This window comes from Schistocerca cancellata, chromosome 2 (assembly GCF_023864275.1).
Source record: "Schistocerca cancellata isolate TAMUIC-IGC-003103 chromosome 2, iqSchCanc2.1, whole genome shotgun sequence".
NCBI lineage: Eukaryota > Metazoa > Arthropoda > Insecta > Orthoptera > Acrididae > Schistocerca > Schistocerca cancellata.
Window position 1 is genome coordinate 880,432,997 of NC_064627.1, and position 27,143 is coordinate 880,460,139.

Genomic DNA, 27,143 nt, shown 5'->3' on the forward strand with positions numbered 1-27,143 from the left:
AACCTTGTTGATAAAGGTAACCTGAATCCACCCAGCTTTCGCTCCCATACAACAAAGTTGGTCGAAAGATTGAACGGTGCACAGATAACTTAGTCTTGGTACTGACTTCCTTCTTGCAGAAGAGAGTAGATCGTAGCTGAGCGCTCACTGCATTAGCTTTGCTACACCTCGCTTCCAGTTCTTTCACTATCACTTCACGCAATCTGACTTTCAATAATCCCTACAGAAGAATGTCCCTGACTAACAATAACCTATTCCTTTCATGAATCACTTACCTCACAAAAATCTTCGTTACTCGAACTACTGCCATACAGCGAGCTCCAATACTGCCAGCTAAAAAAAAAGATTCTAACTACTGAGGGCACTAACTACTGATAGGCATTATTAACAAATGAAAGATTTTGATAGAGAACAAACAATGTATTTACCTTAATAATGTTCAAAAGTCATCATATATATACATCTATCAATTCATGACATCCATCTTTACAAATTTCCTTTTTCTGGCGGACACACGTCCACGTCCGCTTGTACTAACCTCTCAAAACTCTGTTTACATCCAACACTACACAAGCGAATATTCCTACAATGAGTCCAACCAGCCACAGACTCCACAGAGCGCGTTACCAACATAGGACAGCTCTAGAAACCGCCATCGCTTCTGACGTTTTCAACCGTAATACATATTCTTTATTTCTGGAAAGCACGAAACGGATTCGACAATGAAGGGAATATTGGTTCGCTATCCTCACTTTCCGTGCAGAAGACGTCTATGTGTTCGACATTTTGACGGCACAGATCTGTTTCCTCCCTTCGCGTATGAAGAAACAGGCTACTGTTCTCTTAAAATACAGTCCAGTCCTGCAACGGCTGAGAGGTAGTATATAAAATACCTGGTTGAGCCGTGCTCCGATGAATGGCTTCCTCACTCTGATACATACATTTTAGTGTTCTAGCAACTGTTGTCATAGTCGGAATTTCATGCATCTGATTACGTGTACTTGGGACCTATCCTCTTCCTATGTCTACCATAGGAGAAAGACGTCAGTTCTGCCGTTATGACAGTAGATAGTCTGTGATGTAGAGTAAGACTGCTGCTAACTGAGCTTATTAACCAAATCAACTACAATCATCGATAAGCAGCCTTAATATTGTGAAATAGCCCTAAAGACTATTTCTTGATCGTTAAACAGTTACACAGGCACCAGAAAGACACTCACAAAACAGGTGCAACTTGCGAGGGTTCCTCTTCGTTTGCTCAGTTAGTTGATAGCAACTCTTCTCCTTATCGATGACAGATTTGTCGTGTTCTCAGACAATGAAAACATTTAATTAACAGGTAGATCAGAAAGATATTTACTAGAGGATGGCGTAAGCGCCTTCCTTCGCAGGAGTACGTGACAAATAGGAAATCTAAGGGATATTTGGAGAAGATAACGCCACTTTAAACTGGAGGCCACTCTTCATTACGGCAACCAGCCGACACACAGACACTGAGAGAAGGCGACAAGACTCCGAGAGGGCAAGATAAAATAAGACAGAGGAAATATATCACTGACGAACATAATCTACGACATCAGAATTGAAGTAACGTTATGCATTCACATGTAGAGGGAATGCTGCCAAAGAGAGAGCCAAACCAGACAATACAGCACTTGATGGAAAACTTCCTAGTGGATGAAACCAGACAGTATTGAGATCGCACGGGAAGGCCGAGTGTAGCAGCTCAATCAAGGGTCCGCTATCAGTAGAGAGGAGGTTTGCTAATCAGTTGCAGTACGGTGCAGTAAGCGTACGGAGCGGCTACGCCGCCGTAGCGGCGATGAAGACATAGTTTCTTCAACTACGAGAAGCCGGCGGAAAGACTCAGGCGACGCATGTTACCTGCGAGATGGGTAGTTACTGTACATTTCTTGGAATAAAATTGAACAGAGAATGCCTGTCTCTATCTCAGCGAACAATACTTAAGCATTTCAGTAAATGACAGGACCGAGTTATTACTGTCGACTTGTCTCCTATACTCCAAAGACAAGTGGCCATATAGTAAACTGTAACAGGTCCAGTAGGCCAGCAGTTAGCAGAACCTGTGTGACTAAGAACACTCATCTCTGATTCATTTCGATAGTTGACTGACTGTATAGTAAAGTGTAGTAGATCTGACACCTCACCTGCTCAATTCGCTATAATCTCACTTGTATCTAAGAGCTCAGTAAAAGCGTTATATTAAAGTAATAATTTACAACTTCTGCAGAATCGATCAGAAACATTACTCCTTTACAATCAACAATATTGACATTACCAACCTCCCAGTTAACCATGGAGATTCTTTCTCACTCTCATCTCCGTTATAAAGGTTGTGAAGGATGAATCCTATTTCCAAAAAGCATCAAAAAAGTACCAATATGTCGCCAACGCAGGTTACACCGCCTCAAGATTAGTCAAAGGCACCACCTGTGCTGGGACGCGAAAGATTGGTTCAAATGGCTCTGAGCACTATGCGACTTAACTTCTGAGGTCGTCAGTCGCCTAGAACTTACAACTAATTAAACCTAACTAACCTAAGGACATCACACACACCCATACCCGAGGCAGGATTTGAACCTGCGACCGTAGCGGTCGCTCGGCTCCAGACTGTAGCGCCTAGAACCACAAGGCCACTCCGGCCGGCCGCGAAAGATTGTTTCATAATTATTATTTTATTACCGAATAGGTGGAGTACATTAAGCACAGTGCATTGAGATGCTATTATTAGTTTATTACATCATTTGTCGAAAGTTGTGATTGAATTACAATAACAAAATGAAGCAGCAAGATTCGAATAAAATTTCAAATTCCATGAATGCTTTAATCTTGAACGATATTCCCTACTTGCGTATTACTCTACGGTATTCTTCCGACAGGCGACCGTGAAAGTCAATACACTATCTGGATATCTTTCGAATAGTTCCTCCGACCGAGTGATGACGACCGACCACACTTAAACGACTGCCGCGCTGACACAAGCTCAAAATCAAGTAGTGACCGTTTGTTGCTTTAGTTTTCGACGCTACTGTGTAGCGCCAAGACATCCGATACAAAATAGTTTAACGAAGAATGGCAGCTTATGCTTTATGTGTGCAGATTGATGCGATATTTAGTAATGCTCTTCCAGTTGAATATGTTTAGAGCGAAGTGTCATCTAAACTTAGGACTTTTTTCCAATACTGTATTCGAAACAACAGATTCATCTCTTCATAAGTGCTGTTGATCTTAGGTAGCCTTGACGTAGAGAGAAAAAAAATAGGTTGACGGGATTAAGAGAGGCCGTTGAAGTCTGATTTGTATGGAGAGAGCTGCAACGGTTTACAATTTACGATATGTTCGGTAATAGTTTTGACAATATGCGTGGGCTATTATCATGGTGCAGGTGGCGTAGTGTACTTTTTTACGCTGTATTACCAGACTCTTCAAAATTAATTTGTAGCAAACCTTGATAAACTCTATTCATGAATTATTTCTTGTCTGTAAAACATTCAGTGGCACTCAGTATCTGCAGAACATATTCATTATATCTCTCACATAATGAACACCTTTTCCGTACTATGCTTGTCTACAAACTGTACTTGCATTTTCCTGCTGTGCCGTAACGATGAAATTGTTGATCACGGTATCATCATTAGCAACCCTTTCACACATCTACTCGATTTAGGCTTCCACTAAATTTTTCTGTGCATTACTTTCTTTAGAGATAAGCGTCCATTTCATTCTAGCACGTTTTCAAGTATCATCTTCCATTATATCGTCACCTCGATCTTCCCTTATCTGCTGAATGCAGCAAAGAACATGGTGGTCCATCGTAACATACATTCGCGAGACTACATGTTCATTGGTCATTGTTACGTCGTCCAGACCACAACGTACCCCGATATGTTTGTCTGCTTGTTTGTCCTATATTAGTGCCAGCATGTATCTTTCTATTATTCACTATTCACTGAGCAGCCTTCAGTTTTTCGATGGTTCTCAGGCTGAAATTTTATGTCTCAATGCACTAAGTCTAAACTGCTAAAATACATCGATGAAAATGCTATAATTTCTCAGATACTGGAACCCGTGCCTTAATAAATCTTTCAGTTTACCACTCGAGGTCAGTTTTGTCTTACCGTTTATTTGTATTGCTTTCCAAACAGTCGTCGTCCTCAGCTGCCCTAAATTCAAGAACTCATCTTCAGCTTCTATTATCTCATTGTTAATTGAGTTCTGAAAGTATTTGTATGGAGTGTAGCCATGTATGGAAGTGAAACATGGACGGTAAATAGTCTGGACAAGAAGAGAATAGAAGCTTTCGAAATGTGGTGCTACAGAAGAATGCTGAAGATTAGATGGGTAGATCACATAACTAATGAGGAAGTATTGAATAGGATTGGGGAGAAGAGAAGTTTGTGGCACAACTTGACCAGAAGAAGGGATCGGTTGGTAGGACATGTTCTGAGGCATCAAGGGATCACCAATTTAGTATTGGAGGGCAGCGTGGAGGGTAAAAATCGTAGGGGGAGACCAAGAGATGAATACACTAAGCAGATTCAGAAGGATGTAGGTTGCAGTAGGTACTGTGAGATGAAGAAACAGGATAGAGTAGCATGGAGAGCTGCATCAAACCAGTCTCAGGACTGAAGACCACAACAACAACAACAACAACAATTGAGTATACTTCATTTTGATATCTACATCATACATTAATTAACATTATCGTGATTACATTTCAGTCCTACTTTCAAACTTGTTCAGTTGCGTTCTTTCATTAGCTGTCTGGGGTTACTTACAGCAGAGGCACACTGTACACTGTCATCAGCTAAACAATGATGCTAATGATCGATTAATTCCTATTACTATTTTCCCCAGATTAATGACCTGTGGTTCAGAAGCTAATCAAAATATTATATTTATATGTTTGTGAAAAGGTTCCTACCCCCATGAACCATGGACCCTGCCGTTGGTGGGGAGGCTTGCGTGCCTCAGCGATACAGATGGCCGTACCGTAGGTGCAACCACAACGGAGGAGTATCTGTTGAGAGGCCAGACAAACGTGTGGTTCCTGAAGAGGGGCAGCTGCCTTTTCAGTAGTTGCAGGGGCAACAGTCTGGGTGATTGACTGATCTGGCCCTGTAACAATAACCAAAACGGCCTTGCTGTGCTGGTACTGCGAACGGCTGAAAGCAAGGGGAAACTACAGCCGTAATTTTTCCCGAGGGCATGCAGCTTTACTGTGTGATTAAATGATGATGGCGTCCTCTTGGGTAAAATATTCCCGAGGTAAAATAGTCCCCCATTCGGATCTCCGGGCGGGGACTGTTCAAGAGGACGTCGTTATCAGGAGAAAGAAAACTGGCGCTCTACGGATCGGAGCGTGGAATGTCAGATCCCTTAATCAGGCAGGTAGGTTAAAAAATTTAAAAAGGAAAATGGATAGGTTGAAGTTAGATACAGTGGGAATTAGTGAAGTTCGGTGGCAGGAGGAACAAGACTTTTGGTCAGGTGAATAATGGGTTATAAATACAAAATCAAATAGGGGTATTGCAGGAGTAGGTTTAATAATGAATCAAAAAATAGGAGTGCGGGTAAGCTACTACCAACAGCATAGTGAACGCATTATTGTGGCCAAGACATACACGAAGTCCATGCCTACTACAGTAGTACAAGCTTGTATGCCAACTAGCTCTGCAGATGATGAAGAAAATGATGAAATGTATGATGAGATAAAAGAAATAATTCAGGTAGGGAAGGGAAACGAAAATTTAATAGTCATGGGTGACTGGAATTTGAGAGTAGAAAAAGGAAGAGAAGGAAACTTAGTGGGTGAATATGGATTGGGGGAGAGAAATGAGAGGAAGCCGTCTGGTAGAATTTTGCACAGAGCATAACTTAATCTTAGCTAACACTTGGCTCGAGAATCATAAAAGAAGGTTGTATACATGGAAGAATCCTGGAGATACTAGAAGGTATCAGATAGATTATATAATGGTAAGGCAGAGATTTAGGAACCAGGTTTTAAATAGCAAGACATTTCCAGGGGCAGATGTGGACTCTGACCACAATCTATTGATTATGAACTGTAGATTAAAACTGATGAAAATGCAAAAAAGGTGGGAATGCAACGAGATGGGACCTGTATAAACTGAAAGAACCAGAGGTTGTACAGAGTTTCAGGGACAGCATAAGGAAACAATTGACAGGAATGGGGGAAAGAAATACAGTAGAAGAAAAATTGGTAGCTCTGAGGGATGAAGTAGTGAAGGCAGCAGAAGATCAATTAGGTAAAAAGATGAGGGCTAGTAGAAATTCTCGGGTAACAGAAGAAATATTAAATTTAATTGATGAAAGGAGAAACTATGAAAATGCAGTAAATGAAGCAGGCAAAATGGAATACAAACGTCTCAAACATGAGATCGACAGGAAATGCAAAATGGCTAAGCAGGTATGGCTAGAGGACAAATGTAGAGGCTTATCTCACTAGGGGTAAGATCGATACTGCCTACAGGAAAATAAGAGACCTTAGGAGAAAAGAGAACCACTTGTGTGAATATCAAGAGCTCAGATGGAAACCCAGTTCTAAGCAAAGAAGGGAAAGCAGAAAGGAGGAAGGAGTATATAGTGGGGCTATAAAAGGGCGACGTACTCGAGGACAATATAATGAAAATGGATGAGGATTAGATGAAGATGAAATGGGAGATACGATACTGCGTGAAGAGTTTGACAGAGCACTGAAGGACCTGAGTAGAAACAAGGCCCCGGAAGTAGACCACATTCCATTAGAACTACTGACAGCCTTGGGAGAGCCAGTCCTGACAAAACTCTACCATCTGGCGAGCAAGATGTATGAGACAGGCGAAATACCCTCAAACTTCAAGAAATATATAATAATTCCAATCGAAAAGAAAGCAGGTGTTGACAGGTGTGAAATTTACCGAACTATCAGTTAAATCAGTCACAGCTGCAAAATACTAACGCGAATTCTTTACAGACGAATGGAAAAACTAGTAGAAGCCGATCTCGGCGAAGATCTGTTTGGATTCCGCAGAAATGATGGAACACGTGAGGCAATACCGACCCTACTACTTATCTTAGAAAATAGATTAAGGAAAGGCAAACCTACATTTCTAGCAATTGTAGACTTATAAAAGGCTTTTGACAATGTTAACTGGAATACTCTCTTTCAAATTGTAAAGGTGGCAGGGGTAAAGTACAGTGAGGGAAAGACTATTTACAATTTGTACAGAAACGAGATGGCAGCTATAAGAGTCGAGGGGCATGAAAGGGAAGCAGCGGTTGGGAAGTGAGTGAGACAGGGTTGTAGCCTGTCCCCGATGTTATTCAATCTGTATATTGAGCAAGCAGTAAAGGAAACAAAAGAAAAATTCGGAGTAGGTATTAAAATCCATGGAGAAGAAATAAAAACGTTGAGGTTCGCCGATGACATTGTAATTCTGTCAGAGGCTTCAAAAGGACTTGGAAGAGCAGTTGAACGGAATGGACAGTGTCTTGAAAGGAGGATATAAGATGAACATCAACAAAAGCAAAATGAGGATAATGGAATGTAGTCGAATTAAGTCGGGTGATGCTGAGGGAATTAGATTAGAAAATGAGACACTTAAAGTAGTAAAGGAGTTTTGCTATTTGGGGAGCAAAATAACTGATGGTGGTCGAAGTAGAGAGGACTGAATATCTGGATTGGCAATGGCAAGGAAAGCGTTTCTGAAGAAGAGAAATTTGTTAACATCGAATATAGATTTAAGTGGCAGGAAGTCGTTTCTGAAAGTATTTGTATGGAGTGTAGCCATGTATGGAAGTGAAACATGGACGATAAATAGTTCGGACAAGAAGAGAATAGAAGCTTTCGAAATGTGGTGCTACAGAAGAATGTTGAAGATTAGATGGGTAGATCACATCACTAATGAGGACATGTTCTGAGGCATCAAGGGATCACAAATTTAGCATTGGAGGGCAGCGTGGAGGGTAAAAATCATAGAGGGAGACCAAGAGATGAATACACTAAGCAGATTTAGAACGATGTAGGTTGCAGTAAGTACTGGGAGATGAAGATGCTGGCACAGGATAGAGTAGCATGGAGAGCTGCATCAAACCAGTCTCAGGACTGAAGACAACAACAACAACGTGACAAGGTAATTTTTGCCTCTTAAACAACCAAAGGTTTCAAGATTTTTAATATATTCAGCATCCACGACGATCATTTCACTTAGGATCTGTGGAGGAGCCCTAGCGTGTCGCTTTAGTTTTGTAAGGATCTGTGGAAGGAACCTTAGAGTATCGATTTTTTTTTTGTAAGAATGTGTGATATGTCCTTGATTTATACCGTTATACACTGTCAAGGATTTCCTCACTATGGATCTATGGAGCAAAAGCATGTCTTCTCTGTGAAACTTATCATTCTCATTGATAATATTTTGATGACTCTGCGTGATTACCCTCTGTAGTTTGTTAGTTACCTGATGAAGGGTTCTTGAAACGCTGATCATATGAAATGGCGTAATTGAGACGGGACTGTCATAATTACAGTGATGATGGTGATGACTTTGTTGACGGCGATGATGATAGCGAGAGCGATGATGATTATGATGATGTTTTCTGCCTTGTTGGTTCATGAATGCATATCACCTCCCAGTTTTTTTAAAATGGTTCAAATGGCGCTGAGCACTATGGGACTTAACTTCTGAGGTCATCAGTCCCCTAGAACTTAGAACTACTGAAACCTAACTAACCTAAGGACATCACAAACATCTATTCCCGAGGCAGGAATCTAACCTGCGACCGTAGCGGTCGCGCGCTTCCAGACTGTAACGCCTATAACCGCTCGGCCATCTCGGCCGGCCCTTCCAGTTTCCTACTATTCTTTTCGCAGCTGTGTATGATGTATTCATGGTGACGCCAGTGAACAGATACCTATGTTTTTATTTCTTGCTCACGAATAGTTGCCTAGTAAAAGTTATTTCCTTAGCCTTTCGCATCTTTCATTTTAATTCAGTAATGCTCGTGGCTGGTGTTCGTTCTTTCAACATATTGTCAGTATGATCATGTATGTCAACATAGGACCTAATTTTGTTCGTATCGATGGAAAATCTTGACAGTTTTTGCGGTGCAGAATACAATACCGGGATTAGAATAACAAAGTAATTGATAGCTAATTGTTTAGAGGACAGTTACCATAACAATAGAAACGAATTTAATGATGTCTTCCAGTCTGTTCACCATTATCATATCGTTCTGCGATCTCAAGTGCCAATTGAAACAGTGAGTTTCAGATCACGCTCCTGGTAGCCTAGTGATCGTGATTCATTTGCATTATTATCGTTGTTTCTATGTGAGACGTGGTTTTTTCACACGAAAGAATTTTCTGAATCATTCACGAAACTATGCCGAAAATGGATAAGACCGCTAAGCGGGCCCATCACTGCTCGTTAACAGGCAGCTTACGGCAAGAAAGGAAGAATGAATTGATTGTTGGTGTTAATAACGATCATCTTTCTTTACCTCCTCTGCATTACTGCAGATGACGTGTCATTTAGCACGTTTGTTCTGTGCATACAGTACACGTGAGGCTCCTAGTTGTTTCCACTGCACTGTGTGAAATACGAAGGTCTTCAAGTTGATGTCTCCAGCGCAGAAAACAGCACGCAGGTCGTAGGTTCTGTATCTTGAGGCTGTAACTGACTTTTAGCGAGGTTCTGTTCTGAAATAATGTATCACTTTTTTGGGATGCCACTCGCGTATTTTAATATAGCCACACAAGAAAACTACATGATCTTAATACAGCACCTTCTGATACAACAAAGTACGTGATCAAACACAATGTTTACGAAAATGTATCTTCACACTATTTGTGGCACGTGTCTGTGCCTCATGACTACCGGAGTGAATCTGTTAATATTGAATACTGGTAAACACATCTTGCCACAGACAACATGACTGTACACCTGGACTGCCTAATCCAGTGACGAACAGGAACGTAAATAAAAATTGGAAACACATCCTACGGCAGACATGACTGTTCTTCTCGACTGCCTAATCCAGAGTGACGAACAGCCCGAAACACTCCGCGCGCCATACCAGAAAAGGCATGATCCGAACGCTTCCGAAGTGCTACGTCTCCAATTTCATCAGTCTTCTGTTTTTTATTTAAATTGTTTTTAATAATTCTAAAATGACTGATAATCAGCTGTTGAGAGATATTTATATTAAAAAGTGAAATCATACCAATGAGTAGTTTAACTAATAATAATAACTATACTTCAACGTTTTGGCGCCCTTTCTCCGAACACAGCAGCCAATCAGAGCAGTAGCATTATGCAGGCGGTCTTTCCCACGGAAATGGTACCGAATCTAACATCTGTCACAGGTACCTCACACCACATTTCGTCATCTATATACTTCTTGCATCTCCACTGCTCTGGGAACGGCTTCTTGGAGCCTAATATGATGGCTGAATAAGCCAGAAATATTACAAGCTGCTGATGTTCGATAACTTCCAGGTGTCTGTCACGACGATGGACACTCTGATGACGACGTGCGTGACAGTAGTGGGAGGCGGTGGTGGCGGCAGCTACCAGCAGCAGCAGCAGGCGACCCACCACCTGCAGCAGGGCAACTCGACCGGAGACACGCTGGCCAGCTTGGAAGCGGCCGGTTACGCCGCCTACTCGACCGCGCTCAGCGTCACCATCGCCATCGGATGCTCGCTGCTCATCCTCAACGTGCTCATCTTCGCCGGCGTCTACTACCAGCGCGACAAGACGCGTCTGGAGGTGAAGTCGCTGCAGCAGCAGCAACAGCAGCAGCAGCAACAGCAGCAGGCGCAGTCGCCGGGCGGCCAGCTGGGGCGCGTGCCTTCGGCGGGCAGCTTCGACACGTTATCGGGGAAGCACCGCGCGCAGGGCCACTACCACGTCGGTCACTCGGGCAGCTCGAGCGTCGTGGTGGACGTGGAGCAGGACACGGCCGCCATGATGCTGGCGCAGAGCATGCCGCTAGCCACGTCGCCGTCCCATCACACGCTCACCAAGCAGCACCTGTCGGCGCCCGCGCCCAACGTGCTGCCCAACTTGCTCAAGGCGCCGCCGCCCTCGCCCAACGTCGCCCAGCAACAGCAGCAGCAACAACAACAACAGCAGCAGCAGCAACAGCAGCCGGGCGCGCAGCCGCTGCCGCCCATGCACCAGCAGCAGATGCAGCCGCAGCAACAGGTCAGCCTCTCTGCTCCCTCGTCTTCAATAATGATTAACGGAAATGTGCTGTACATACAAGGAAACGGAACTTCCCTACTAATCAGTTAGCGATTTGTGCTGGAATTTAATTCTTTTATCTCCTTCGAATTATCAGCTCTGAAAATTTGTACACTGGCTAAATCCAGCGGATAAAACTTCACATCCCTGTACTGAATAGTTAGTGCATGTTGGTAACGCTTGCCGCTAGTGATTATGGGGAAGCTATGATGGAGGAACGGCTTATCTGTATTACGCGATGACGTAACGATATGGTACCGTTCCGATCGTGGGAGGGGGGGGGGGGAGGAGGGAGATAAAGTAATTAACGCGACAACAACCTTAACATCTTAGACGGTAGCAAGCGCTCAAAATGAATGGTTGGTAAAAAACAGTAAGTTTATTGGGTCAAATACATACGTATACATACTAAATGATTGAACAACTGATTTTTCATTTCCTGCTTTTATCGCCTTTAGGGGTGTATAGATTTGTAAACTACTACGCTTTTTCTCCTGATCAACTTTTCATTGTTGTACTTCAGATCGAATAGTTTCCACTCTTGTGCTACCCCTGCCAGTTTTAGATAATTTTTTATTGTCCGATCCATTTCGTGATTTGTATGTTTTTCTTTCTTTTGGTCCCATACACTTTAAATACGTGCGACGTTACTCACGTTACTTGGGCTCGAACAAACACAAATACACCAAAATCGTGTGAGAAATAATGTAAAGGTCCCGTATTGCACTAGTGATACTCCCGCATCTGCAAAACTCTGCAGTCGTCCGTTAGAGGCCTCTGCGTATGCCATGCCGCATTGCACACTGACCTGCCGGTACGCCAGTCGGGACCAGTAGGGACGGTGCAGTGTGCCTCTGAAGTTGCGTTTTGTGACATTATTTGTGTATTGAAGCGTCAGATGGCTCGGCGATTGGTAATCAATCCTGCTAATGTATTGCGATTGGTTGAGATGAAGTTACGAAGAACCCTTCTTCGTGAAGATGGTATTGGTGTAGAAGACGAATCATACGCATGTTTTCTGGTATCTATTATAGTACAGAAATATGAGCATAAGTTAGAAACATATACTGTTGTAACACTAACACATAATGATGATGATGGGGATGATAATGACGAACAACTCATTGCAAACGGTAGTGCTACGGCAAGTGCGGGAAGAGGCGATGGAAGCAGTGACAGTGAATACGAACCGTCTCCCAAGAAGAAGGTTAACGTTGCAAGTATCATCACGGCGTTTGATGACAACACACTGGAGAACATGTACGATGATTATTGCTTAAGAGGTTTCGACACATACGACAAGCTTTCGAAAAGATACCCTAAACTGAAGTCTAAAAGCAATATTAAAAACATACTGGATTACGTGGCAAAGAAAAGAGAAGGAAATACAGTTTTCAAAGGAAATCGTACACTGCTGTCCAAGACCACCAAGGAGCGTGTAATGGCGAAATTCGATGAAGCGCGAGAATGCGGTTCCGCCGTTCATTATTGGCATTTACAACATAGGGCATTGGACGTAGCCAGAAATCTCGGGTGTACAAACTTTACAGCTTCAGTAGGATTTATTAATAATTGGAAAAATGAGTGTAGGATAATATCAGGCTGTATCACTATGCTCCAAGCACGAAAAGATAAGGATGACGAAGAAGAGCTGAAACGTTTGTTGCTTACGTCAATTAGCATATAACGAGAGAAAACATCGATATTAGTTCTGTATGGAACTGTGATCAGAGTCAGTTCAACTATGAACTTTCTTGTGACGGAACACTATCCATGAAAGGGGAGAGAAACCCTGTCGCGATGTTGCAATCAGTTAACTGTGCAACACATAGTTACACGATCGATGTTGCTGTATCAATGGACGGACGATTGGCAGACAAACTCTATATTTTCTTCCAAGAATCCAGTGGAAAGTTTGGGCCCCGCGTGTCAAGGGAAATAGAAACGCGGTGCCCTCCAAATGTCGTTGTCGATGCAAGTGTGAGTGGGAAGATGACGAAACAACATCTGAATACGTTTTTTCTGTTAGTTTTGAATCCACTTTGTCGAGAAAGTCATTAGCACTTTGTGACTCATGGTCTGGACATACGAATGAACGAGTATTACTGGAAGCATCTAAAACATGTAGATTTAAAAATCATTCCTCCTAAAACTACGAAATATGTACAACCTCTGGATGTGTATTGCTTCAGGCAATATAAAATATATGCCAAGAGAATAGCAGACTTCATTAAACTACGTTCCAGTAATATGCAGCCGAAACTGCACGACAGATTCTTTGTCATGAATATACATTCTGTCATTTACAATCCGTTATCTGCGGGAATATACAGACCAGTGCTTCGTTACACGTGGCAGAATGCTGGCTGCGATATTGGTGAACCAGTGAACAACTTCAAAAGTGTCACTGACGTGGCGTTCAGCACTGTTATTATAGAATGTGCAAATACGGCATGCGATCAACTTGCATTTCTTCACTGTGCGTTTTGCAGTCATTCGTATTGCTCGGAGCATTTTATTGACATTCCGCATTTACATTTATAGTTAACATTGCTGCATTGCGTATGGCGTCTACAATTACATCTACAGTGATATCTAGAGCATGACTGCAGAGTTTTGCAGAAAAACGACACCCACCAGCACATTCAGAGGTACATAATGTTCCTGTAACCAAACGTTCATACAGATCTGTTTGTTCGAGCCCAAGTACTTTCCTGGTCAGTCTGGGTTTATTCTTTCGAAAAGGCTGCAACATAAGAGTTATTTTGCGATTGCTAATTCACTGTGAATATCTATGTACTGTTTGATCGATTGATTGCTTCTTAGCCCAAAGCTACAGCTTATGCATTTTGACCCAAGGGTATTTCTCATTAATTTTCGATCATTTGTTCAGTGTTCGTATTCTTTTTCAGATTTGTTATTCCTGAAATGTAAACATCTTCAGATTGAATGGCACATCTGTAATCTCTCATGTTAGTGTTGTTGGATATGCACATTTCAGTGTAGGTATTTTGTGCGAGATGATATTCTTCAGTTTATTATTATTATTATTAGCAATTGTAATAGTGTAGTTTTTAAAATTTGGTACCTTCCGTAAGGTGAATCTCACTGGAGGGACGTATTCCTTGACCAGGTCTTCAAAACTCTGTTAAGAGACTAAAAAGTTGTAATGTTTAATATCTATCGCCTGTGCCACAGCACCTACAGTGTCTTTGCTCAAAAGTTCTCCAAATGTTTGGGTGCGTTGGAATTAACCGATTTGCAGGCGTAACTAGATCACGCTTGAGAATATACATTAACGGTAAAACAAAATTGCAACACAAAGAAGATGTGGGACATAAACGGAATTCGGTACGCTTCTTTCTACAACTGAAACATGATGTCTATTCAGATTTCGCGCTAGTCGCACAGGAGTGGCGCTAGTAGCGGCGCTGTAAGGATGCAAATCAGGTTTGCTTTAAATACACACTGTAACGGTCGGGAGCTTTAGTTAGCTTTGAGACAGGACGCTGTGGGTTGATGTTGATCAAGAAGAAGAATGGAACTGAGAACTGAGGATGTGTTACATGAAGATCAGTTTGGCTTTAGGAAAGGAAAAAGCTAATAAAAGGTAGTACTGAAGTTGCTGTTCATAGCGTAGACAAGACAAGAAAAGTCAAGACGCGATCATTGTATTTTTCTACCTGCAAAAGCGTTTGGCAATGTAAAATGGTGCCAGATGTTCAAAATTCTGAGTCGTACTAATTTGTCCCGTGGTTTCTTAGCCCTTTAAATAGTCTATCATGTGGTATCCTTTCCATTTCGCTGTCTAACAAAAACACAAACTTACTATTACATTACACACAGAGTCTCTCAATAAATGTAACAGCCACATCAAATCTTTGTAATTTTACACTGAGGACAAACATAACTTTCTGTTCACATTATTTAGTAGCCATTTAGTTCTAATGCAAAGATCTCTTTAGCTTGTTTTTCACCAGTGTTAAACATTTCAAATTGATTGACATAATTTGCTGCATTAACACTCAATTCTCTCTGTTTACCTTTAAACTGGCTGGAAAAAACATTCAGATACACACCCACCAATTAAGTTTAAGTGTTTCTCGAAATTCTGGTAGTTTTTCCTAACAGATTTGTTGTTACAAAGTTTTGGTCTATATAAATAAGTTATTCTACCTAATGCTGAAAAATTCATATGCTACTGACAATTCATATATCCTGCTTTTACTCCCAGGAAACACACACAAACATTTTCAGGCTAAGAAGATATTTATATCTCTATCAACATCTTCAACTGCATTTACATCATCACTGATTTTACTATGTTCGCTGTACTAATTACATCAGTTACATGACAGTTTTGAATATTAACTACAGGGTTAGTTTCAGCTATTAAAATAGATTATAGTTCAGTTACATGTTTACGTTCAGCATTAAGACTCTCAAAGTTAATTTTATCTTCCTTTCTATCTGCTCTTCATACTCCTGTTACTTGTTTAATTATACTGCTCAATTTAGATTTCACTTCCCTCACTGTTGTTTCTATGGACTGTAATGTTACTTCAGAATCCTGTATCTTCTCCCAAGATTATGACTATCACTTGACAACATTTCCCATTCAAGATTTGCAATGATTGATTGTCCCATGAACATTGAAATTTCATCATTATCAACATCAATTGTTTGAATTGAGATTGCCCTGGTTGTGTAATTTTCTCCCGTTTATAAACTGATTTATCGCTACCAACATTTTTTCCACATTTGGATTCCTCTCATCCACTGGTTCAGCCACTTATTTCCTCTCATTTCATAGATTTTCTATCGCAACATATATTTTTGTTCTTCACACACCAACTATCGATAATGTCAGTAAATTAGTATATTTAACAGTACAGTGATATTTAAAATTTTGTTTAACTTCACATGCTCTTGTACATCTGTTGCTATTGTCATCTAGTCATACATCCTTTCTTAAAATTCATTGTGTCTTTTTATCCCCTTAGTATTAATATTTTCTTTCAGTTAATACATTTGTCACAAGAATCAGAGGTGAGCGCCACCATATTCTAACCTTTACCTCTCTTTGAAAATCAATAAAATTGAATGTTACAATGTTACTTGCACACTTGCTTTTTTTCACATTGAATTGTTTTGCATCTTTGTTTTTCATCTCCTTAAAACCTCAATCAAAAAGATGATTTGGACTCCTCTCTTGATTTGAACATAAATATTATAAGTAATTACATTGAATTACCTTGTTTGACAACATTCATTATGGTTTCATTTTGGTGTTGGCACAGTGTCTTGTGGTATGGTTTATCCTTAAGTATAGCAGAAGTTTGTTGAGTTTATTTTATCATTTGTAGAACTAATCAGTGTTTGAATTGATTCATCAGTACGTACACTTCACAATTCAAAGTACAATATTTCCAGCAAATGTGTACAGCAACAAGATCAAACGTAGAGGTATCAGCAGGACATGTCACTAAGCTCCTCCCAGCCAGAAGCAAACCTCAACAGACTAAGATATTTTCGGCGTTAACAAAAGAGGTACTTAGCGACAGTCATTTCTGAAGTTAGTTCGAGAGTCTCTAAATAACACTTTTAATGTCAATGACTTCAAGAGTAAATGCAACAAATGACAATCTGTTTTAAGTGACTGTATAATATTAGATTCCTGTTTGAACATTAGTCTGTATGTGACATAACCAGTTTATTTACACTCCTGGAAATGGAAAAAAGAACACATTGACACTGGTGTGTCAGACCCACCATACTTGCTCCGGACACTGCGAGAGGGCTGTACAAGCATTGATCACACGCACGGCACAGCGGACACACCAGGAACCGCGGTGTTGGCCGTCGAATGGCGCTAGCTGCGCAGCATTTGTGCACCGCCGCCGTCAGTGTCAGCCAGTTTGCCGTGGCTTACGGAGCTCCATCGCAGTCTTTAACACTGGTAGCATGCCGCGACAGCGTGGACGTGAACCGTATGTGCAGTTGACGGACTTTGAGCGAGGGCGTATAGTGGGCATGCGGGAGGCCGGGTGGACGTACCGCCGAATTGCTCAACACGTGGGGCGTGAGGTCTCCACAGTACATCGATGTTGTCGCCAGTGGTCGGCGGAAGGTGCACGTGCCCGTCGACCTGGGACCGGACCGCAGCGACGCACGGATGCACGCCAAGACCGTAGGATCCTACGCAGTGCCGTAGGGGACCGCACCACCACTTCCCAACAAATTAGGGACACTGTTGCTCCTGGGGTATCGGCGAGGACCATTCGCAACCGTCTCCATGAAGCTGGGCTACGGTCCCGCACACCGTTAGGCCGTCTTCCGCTGACGCCCCAACATCGTGCAGCCCGCCTCCAGTGGTGTCGCGACAGGCGTGAATGGAGGGACGAATGGAGACGTGTCGTCTTCAGCGATGAGAGTCGCTTTTGCCTTGGTGCCAATGATGGTCGTATGCGTGTTTGGCGCCGTGCAGGTGAGCGCCACAATCAGGACTGCATACGACCGAGGCACACAGGGCCAACACCCGGCATCATGGTGTGGGGAGCGATCTCCTACACTGGCCGTACACCACTGGTGATCGTCGAGGGGACACTGAATAGTGCACGGTACATCCAAACCGTCAGCGAACCCATCGTTCTACCATTCCTAGACCGGCAAGGGAACTTGCTGTTCCAACAGGACAATGCACGTCCGCATGTATCCCGCGCCACCCAACGGGCTCTAGAAGGTGTAAGTCAACTACCCTGGCCAGCAAGATCTCCGGATCTGTCCCCCATTGAGCATGTTTGGGACTGGATGAAGCGTCGTCTCACGCGGTCTGCACGTCCAGCACGAACGCTGGTCCAACTGAGGCGCCAGGTGGAAATGGCATGGCAAGCCGTTCCACAGGACTACATCCAGCATCTCTACGATCGTCTCCATGGGAGAATAGCAGCCTGCATTGCTGCGAAAGGTGGATATACACTGTACTAGTGCCGACATGCTCTGTTGCCTGTTGTTATGTGCCTGTGGTTCTGTCAGTGTGATCATGTGATGTATCTGACCCCAGGAATGTGTCAATAAAGTTTCCCCTTCCTGGGACAATGAATTCACGGTGTTCTTATTTCAATTTCCAGGAGTGTATTTTAGTCAAACTATACAATACTAGTAAAAATTTAAAACTGGTAATTGCTCCTTATTGGATTGAATTTTAAATTTATGGGATATATCGAGCTGTTCACTAAATAGTAACAATATACTGGTCAGTCTCATTACAGTGGTAACCTGGAACTGCCTATGAACAATGAACTGTGTTAGCTGTTTAGTAAGATAGATATATTTTTACGTAATGAGTGCAGTGTCCTATGATGGATTCCCTGGTTAACTTTTGAATAGTACTTTTGTAGCAAACATCTCTGATTAAATGCGTGTCAAGTAGTAAAGCAACATTATTTGCTGTGAAGTGTGAGTGCTGCCACAGATTTGTGTATGTGTGTGTGTGTGTGTGTGTGTGTGTGTGTGTATGTGTGTGTGTGTGTGTGTGTGTGTAGATCACTATTGGACATCACTACAGCAACAGAAAACGCTCGTACAGCCATCATGTAAGGTAAATGTATCCATCTGAAGATGAACTCCATTGCGATAAGCTGGTTATCACTTAACGAAGGAAAAAGAAGCAGTAAATTTCAGTAAACTGTCTATTCACTATAGCGAGGACCCTAACGCAGGTTTATGAAGAAGAATCTCTTCTCTTTAATCTCAGAAGACAATCTTGTCAGATAGACAGCTTGAAGAAAAAAGAAACGAGTCTAACAGCAGATAATTCTTCGCAAGTTATTAGGAAACATGCAGTAGATGAACACCTGATTTTGTTCCAAATAGCTTGGTGTGACTATTAGTCCCGACGTGTTGTGTGTAAGGTCTGCAGTACGTCTCAGTCGTTGCAAGGAGCAAAATTTTTGCCACAGTACATAAGAAAAATACCGTTCAGACAGGACCGAAATATTACTTTGTGTCTTACACATACTGTGTCAACTTTATGGTAGAAATCACTGTTCATTGTTAAAAACATATCATAATCTCTTGCCTCAAAATAGCAGATTAGTTGTACAGAACATAATGTTTATTTCATTCATTATTAGGGAAACTTGTTGAACTAAGTGCCATATAACATTTATCGAGATGTGTCACACACAGTATGTACGTCCATACCGTCAAGAGGAAAAAATATGTTTTTTGTCTATATTCGATGGTATTCACCGTATTTGTGTTGTCCGGAAGAAAGAATAAAAAGTATGTATTTTAAGGTAACGGGAGGAATGTATATCTAGCCTAGAGATCTATACTGTATACCAATCGTTTGACAGGGACATAGAAGAAGCTGTTTTTCATGCTTGCTTTTGGGCAGAACACATCTCACACTTTTGCACTAACGTATTAGAGGCTAGCGTTACTTATACTGCCAAGGGAATATAGACCTTAGTATGTGGCATACGTTTCAACTTTACATGTCTACCTATTCCTGAGAAAAAGGGGTCTTAAGAGACGGATGGGAAAAAAAATTGGTTTTCGTGTGATGTAATTTCGAATTTAGTTTTCGGATTTTTCCTTTGGCTGTGTTGCGAAACCTGGCTTCTTGCCAAACTTCATGATTTCAGGCCAACAGTAAGTACCCTATAGGTTTTGGTGAGTGAGTTTGCGAGCATTAAAATACGTGACATAAATGGCCGTATCTTTTGATTAGATTAGCTTAGAAACTTCAGTCCAAGGGGCAGTAGACTTTAGTATGTGACATAAATTTCAAGTCGATACGTGTACCTGTTTCTGTGGAAAAGTGTTTTTAACAGTCTGGCAGACGGACAGACAGACAGAGGGACAACGAAGCGATCCAGGTTCCGTTCTTACTAATTGAGGCACGGAACCCTAAAAAGGGGGAAACAAAACTTTTATGTGAAGATACACTTAACAGCGGATGAAAAATAAGATGAATATTCGATTTTAATGTAATACTTCCACCGAAAACTTAGTTTAAGAAAGGGAAAAGGGAAAACATATTCTAATAATTTAATACTAAGCTGCCCTCTGTGTCATGTCTTTGTTGATTTCCAGTACTTCCGGCAGGATCATCTTTCTGTTTTTCTCAACAGTGTGTAAAACTTCTTGTTATACGTTATATGAATGGTTTTCGCTTAAAAGATGACCAGCAAAGGTTGAATCTTTCTTCCTTTATCCCCATCTATCGTATTCAGATAAAGTAACTGCCACCTGAGTGCCCAGAAAACCGTGCATGTGGTTTCATACACCCCAATCTGTGCCAAGTAGAAACTTTGATGTGCCGTTGGTGTTATAAAATCGTCCATAGTGGCGAGACTTTAACATTTTTGCAATGTTAACTGAAATGTCGCAATTGGTATTTTTTTTCTCTCCCTCCAACAACTGCTGACTGACTGCTCTTGGCTAGCGTGCTGAAGTTGCGTAATTCTACGCGTTTTATGTTTTCTTAGTGCATTATCAATCAGGTCAAAGACAGTTGGAAGCGGTTTGTTTGATGGTCTGTAGTTCTCTTTGAAATACTGATTCAGACAATGGAAGAGATATGAGGCGATTCACCATCGAATGGAAACCTGCTTGTTTGTGGCTGTTTGGCTCTGAGAGCTTGCAGGGATTACCGTATCTGTAGCTGCGTTTTATCTGTAAATGCTAAATAAGTGCCTTCTTGTGCTAATATCTATATTAAAGCAGAAGAAATTTATAGAACAGCCTCACAGCCGCATTGTGAAGTGAATTTTCTTGTGTTGCGAATTTAGATGTTGCAGTAATGCACCGTATTGCCTAGGGGTACCGATGCATAATTTTACGACTAAGTTGCTGTTTCTGTGAGAAAATCTGTTAGAAACTGTTCACAAGAATTTCAGATGATGTAGGACTAAGTGGTGTACCCATAGTGAGACCATCAGATTGACTGTAATACTTGTTCTGAAATTGGAAGTAATTCTGTTGTACACGTCTTTGAGTAAGAAAGATTATGTCATATAATTATATAACGTTGTACGCATATCTGTGTAGCTACGATTACGTCATATAATTGCTCATAAGTACCTGTGACCTTTCCAAAGCAGGTTGCCAAAAACTAGAAGGCATACAGAAAACATACGCACGCCAGTGGATAGACAATTTCTTCAACTTTTTAACTGAAATTTCAGGCGGTCAGTGTGGCATTATTTGTGCCGTGGAAAACGTCAGTGCTTGTGATATTTTGTTGACGTGCATTGCCGGAGAAAACGCGACAGCTGCCCTCTTTGCAAACCTGTTCATTTGTTTGCCTATCTGCAGGCGCCAGCTAATTCTATGCGCTAATACGGAAAGGAATGGAAAGTGAAACTTGAAGACAGCACAATCCACAGTTGCAGGCTATAAGAATTCTGCAAAAATATTAGTTAGCTTCTTATTCCCTGTGGGACAGTGATATGTAGCAATAACACACAGAAAATCCCCACTGATAAGCTAACTTGTCACATACACGTCTCTGTGGCAGTGAAAGGCTTAACTCGTGAAAAGTATTAAGCTTGAAGTCTTCATCCCCTACAAAACTCCCGTAAAACTTATGAAACGTTTGTGGTGTATATCTCTATCCTGTTTCATTATGTTCCTTTTTCGACAATCTTCACGTCACGTTGCACGTTGTAACGCACCGGTAAGTAAATGTTATACGGAACCTTCGGGCAACGGTTGACTGAGATTTGGCAAGCACAGTGCTTTGCGCAGCAGAAGTGGCACTACATTGAGTGCCGACAACGCTAGGCTTGCATTCAAGTGTTGGTGGCGGGAGCAGTCAAATTCCATAGTTGAAAACGGACTGTAGTGCATCCCAAGTCGCGCACACTTGGCTTGCTTTATGGAAGTAGTTAAGTAGGGGAACGGCTGCTGGTGTGGCATCTACGCCAAAACTGAGTTTTGTTGTTGATATGAAGTGAGGTATAGGTGCATAAAACCTTTATTTGGATATCTGTTTTGGTGTAAATGCTGAAAGAAAGATTTGTAACCTCGATGACGCAAAGCATGAAAATATTTCTAAGATTTTTAATTCGAGGTGTTAGAAAAAATATAGGACAGTATGGCCCATACAACAGAATATAGGTTTTTAGATTTGAAAAAATGTAGTTTTATGATTCGCAAACTGGTTGTACTAGTATGAAAAGCACATGGCTATTACACATTTAGGTAAGAACTTCAAAGATAGATGTAAATTTTGCTATGGAAAATAATATTTTGACTCATTTACACTATGAAAGTTGACGTAAACAATAGCTGGATTATTTTCGTAGTTGAAAGTCAAAAAGAAGTTTTCATTCTAAATCTGTTTCATTATTTTTTTTCATTTTGTAATAGTAGCAACAATGATACATTGATTCTTCCATGCCTGCACAAAATTCATGTGCCCATCAGTCACGTCTTCGACACTGAAGGCACTATTCTTTAAAAAAATCCGCAGACAGTGTTGTTCTGAAGAACTCGGTTTGAGATTTAATAGATGTCTGGTGTTCGCCTACAACTGACACTAATCGCCAAGCATTTTAGGTGTAGTAACATTAAAATGAGCAGCATTAGCCATTACGGTCATTTCGCGTTCTGAAGCACGTGAAGCTGCTTCCTTCGGTGCGGTCTCAAATCACTTCTCTCGACCCTTATGGGCAGGCTTCCTCTGAGTCTTACTGTGGTACCCTAAAAACAAAACAAAAAGATTTGCTATTGCGCGACTTCGTTGTAGCCCGTACCACCCGACTAACATTGCACAATAAAGTATGGCGGAAACAGAAACCGGTTTGAATGAGTGGGCTTTTATAAATTTACTACAATTTACATTAGACGACTTAAATATTAATACCGCTATGATAATATTACTTCTTGCCTTCAAATGTTTAACGTGGTAGCTGAAAATTACACCGTTAGCAGTTGTTAGTGACGTCTGCGCTGTATTACAAGCACTGCCTATTTCCTGTGTCTAGTGCCAGATCCAAGAAACTACAATTTTCCCATACTTCACACCATTCCATAATAACTGCAGTTTCCTTGTGAAAAGTTATACCTACGAATCATCACTGGTTTTTGAAAGCATCGCTCGAATGAAATTCAGCTTGCCTTTTACTCACATGATATATTGCGAACTATGGGTGAAGAGCAACAAGCAGATTCCATATTTCTAGATTTCCGAGAAACATTTGACACGGTACCCCACTATAGAGAGTTAAGAAAAAGGTACGAGCTAACTGAAAAGATTCATAGATATGTGAGCGGCTCGAGAACTTCTTAAGTAACAGAACCCAGCACATTGTCCTCGACGGCGAGTGTATATCAGAGGCAGTGGTATCATCAGGAGAACCTCAGCGGAGTGTGATAGGATCGGTGTTATTTGCTATATACATAAATGATGAGGCGCGCAAAGTGGGCAGCAAGCTGCGGTTGCTTGCTGTGGAGTATTGGAAGGTGTCGAAAATGAGGGACTCTAGGATGACAGAAGATGACTTAGACAAAATATGTAGCTGGTTAATGAATGGCAGCTGGCTCTAAATTTAGAAAAATTTAAGTTAATGCGGATCAAAAAGAAAAAAAGGCAATGTTGGCTTACAGAATTGGTAGTGACCTACTTAACACATTCACAACATTTAAATATCTAGCCTTAACATTTCAAAGTGATATGAAATGGAACGAGCACGTGAGGGTTCTAGTAGGGAAGACGAGCGGTCGACTTTGGTTTATTGGGAGAATTTTAGGGAAAAATTGTTCAAATGGCTCTGAGCACTATGGGACTTAACTTCTGAGGTCATTAGTCCCCTAGAAGTTATAACTACTTAAACCTAACTAACCTAAGGATATCGCACGCATCCATGCGCGAGGCAGGATTCGAACCTGCGACCGTAGCGGTCGCGCGGTTCCATACTGTAGCGCCTAGAACCCCTCGGCCACTCAGGCCGGCAATTTTAGGAAAGTGTGGTTCATCTATAAAGGAGACAGCGTATAGGACGGTTGTGTCACCTTTTCTTCAGTAATGCTCGAATGTTTGGGATTCGCACCAGGTCGCATTAAAGGAAGACATCGAAGCAATGAAGAGGCGAGTTGTTGGATTTACTATTGTTAGTTTCGAGAAACTTGCGAATAATACGGAGATATTTTGGGACCTGAAACATATATCCTTGGAGGGAACGTGACGTTCTTTTTGAGGCGCACTATTGAGAAAATTTAGAGAACTGACATTTGAAAATGACAGCAGAACGATCCTGTTGCTGCCAACATCCATTTCGCATAAAAGATAAGAGAAATTAGGGCCCATACGGAGGCATATACACAGTCGATTTCCTCACGCTGTGGAACGAGTATAGAAACGACTAATAGCGGTACAGGATACTCTTCACCACGCATCCTATGTTGGCTTGGGCAGTAGGTATGTAAATACAGCGCAGATAGTTACATGAAAATACACTACTGGCTACACCACGAAGATGACGTGCTACAGACGCGTAATTTAACCCACAGGACGAAGCTACTGTGATACGCAAATGAATAGCTTTTCAGAGCATTCACACAAGGTTGGCGCCTGTGGCGACACCTACAGTGTGCTGAAATGAGGAAAATATCCAACCGATTTCTCATACACAAACAGCAGTTGACCGGCGTTGCCTGGTGAAACGTCGTGATGCCTCGTGTAAGGAGGAGAATTGCGTACCATCACGTTTCCGACTTCGATACAGGTCGGATTGTAGCCTATCGCTATTGCGGTTTATCGTATCGCGACATTGCTGCTCGCGTTGGTCGAGATCCAATGACTGTTAGCAGAATATGGAATCGGTGGGTTCAGGAGGGTAATACGGAACGCCGTGATGGATCCCAATGGCCTCGTATCACTAGCAGTGGAGGTGACAGGCATCTTATGCGCATGGCTGTAACGGATCGTGCAGCCACGTCTCGATCCCCGAGTCAACAGAAGGGGACGTTTGCAAGACAAAAACCATCTGCATGAACAGTTCGACGACATTTGCAGCAGCATGGACTATCAGCTCGGAGACCATGGCTGCGGGTACCCTTGACGCTGCATCACAGACAGGAGAGCCCTCGATGGTGTACTCAACGACGAACGTGGGTGCACGAATGGCAAAACGTCATTTTTTCGGATGAATCCAGGTTCTGTTTACAGCATCATGACGGTCGCATCCGTGTTTGGCGACATCGCGGTGAACGCGCATTGGAAACGTGTACTCTTCATCGCCATACTGTCGTGTCACCCGGCGTTGTGGTATGGGGTGCCGTTGGTTACACGTCTCGGTCACCTCTTGTTCGCATTGACGGCGCTTTGAACAGTGGACGTTACATTTCAAATGCGTTACGACCCGTGGCTCTACCCTTCATTCGATCCCTGCGAAACCCTACATTTGAGCAGGATAATGCACGACCGCATGTTGCAGGTCCTGTACGGACCTTTCTGGATACATAAAATGTTCGACTTTTGCCCAGGCCAGCACATTCTCCAGATCTCTCACCAATTGAAAACGTCTGGTCAATGGTGGCCGAGCGACTGGCTCGTCACAACACGCCAGTAACTACTCCTGATGAACTGTGGTATCATGTTGAAGCTACATGGGCAGCGCCATCGAAGCTCTGTTTGACTCAATGCCCAGGCGTATCAAGGCCGCTGTTACGGCCAGAGGTGGTTGTTCTGGGTACTGATTTCTCAGGATCTATGCACCCAAATTGTGTGGAAATGTAATCACATGTTAGTTATAGTATTATATATTTGTCCAATGAATATCCGTTTATCATCTGCATTTCTTCGTGGTGTGGCAATTTTAATGGCCAGTAGTGTATAATATCTCGTGTTGTTTTGCAGGGCGGCCAACATATCACGCAAATGGGCAATAACGTGGCGCCGCTCCCCACCGGCGAGTCGGTGTCGTCGGCGTCGCCGCCCAACGGGTCTGCGACGATGCACCTGTCGGTGCCGCGGCCGCCGCCGCCCCCGCGCAGCAAGAGTCCGCCCGAGGCGCAGCCGCTGCTGGCGGCGCCGCACCACCACCAGCACCAGCACCACCCGCACCAGCACCACCCGCACCACCACCCGCAGCCCGCGCTGCGCGTGCCCGCCGCCGCCATCGACGAGATGCGCGTCTGATGCCGGCTGGACACGGCCGTCTGACGCGGGCGCCCGCACCAAGCGCCGCCGCCCGCGGGCCGCCGCTGCCTGCTCGTCAGCGCCCCGTCGGACCGCCTGCCGGAGCAGGGCTGACTGGCCTAACACTACTCGCCGTGTGCGTGCATCTGGCGTGTGCCGTCGCTCAGTCCAAAGCATTACTATCGTACTTACCATTTACTTTGTGCCTCGCGGGGCATATGAGGACCTTTCCACTACCCCATTATTTCTCTCTCTGTGAACGATGCATAGCTCTTTTCGGGGCTCTAAAGTTCCTCCGTTTTTCACGTCATACCTGCAACGCTGCAGAGGCTTAGACCGAATGATTAAGATACAAAATTCGTTTCCATTACGTATTAGAACTAACAGAATGTCCCAGGCTTTCGATTGTAGGATTCGATACTGAAACAAGAGACTAAATTTCTAGCAAAATAACACTGTGGTGATTCAAAAGTATTCAGCAGCGTTATAATAAGTACTCAATGAAACCGCGTGGACCACACGCTACAAACCGATCGTTTGGCATCCTCAACCAAAGACGTGACGTCAGAAATGGGGCAGATGCAGGGTTAACGTACTGTTTTCATGCTTGTTGCTTTAAGCAGATCTTCGATTGCCTTCGCAAGGCGCAATGTGACGCATTCTATTCCTTTCGCTACAGCAGGGGTCTCCAAACTTTTTAGTCCGCGGGCCACATTGAC

General features: G+C 42.6%; 1 protein-coding gene across 1 annotated transcript in view; it reads left to right on the forward strand.

Annotated features, from left to right (window-relative positions):
• The window catches only part of LOC126159497 (neuroligin-3-like), a 357,313-nt gene extending 330,889 nt beyond the window's left edge, over window positions 1-26,424 (forward strand). Inside the window, exons 12-14 of the mRNA XM_049916554.1 lie at window positions 10,485-10,568; window positions 10,602-11,120; window positions 26,143-26,424. Coding sequence (XP_049772511.1) covers window positions 10,485-10,568; window positions 10,602-11,120; window positions 26,143-26,424 — 885 coding nt within the window. The remainder of the gene's footprint in view (window positions 1-10,484; window positions 10,569-10,601; window positions 11,121-26,142) is intronic.
• Window positions 26,425-27,143: the final 719 nt, after the last annotated feature.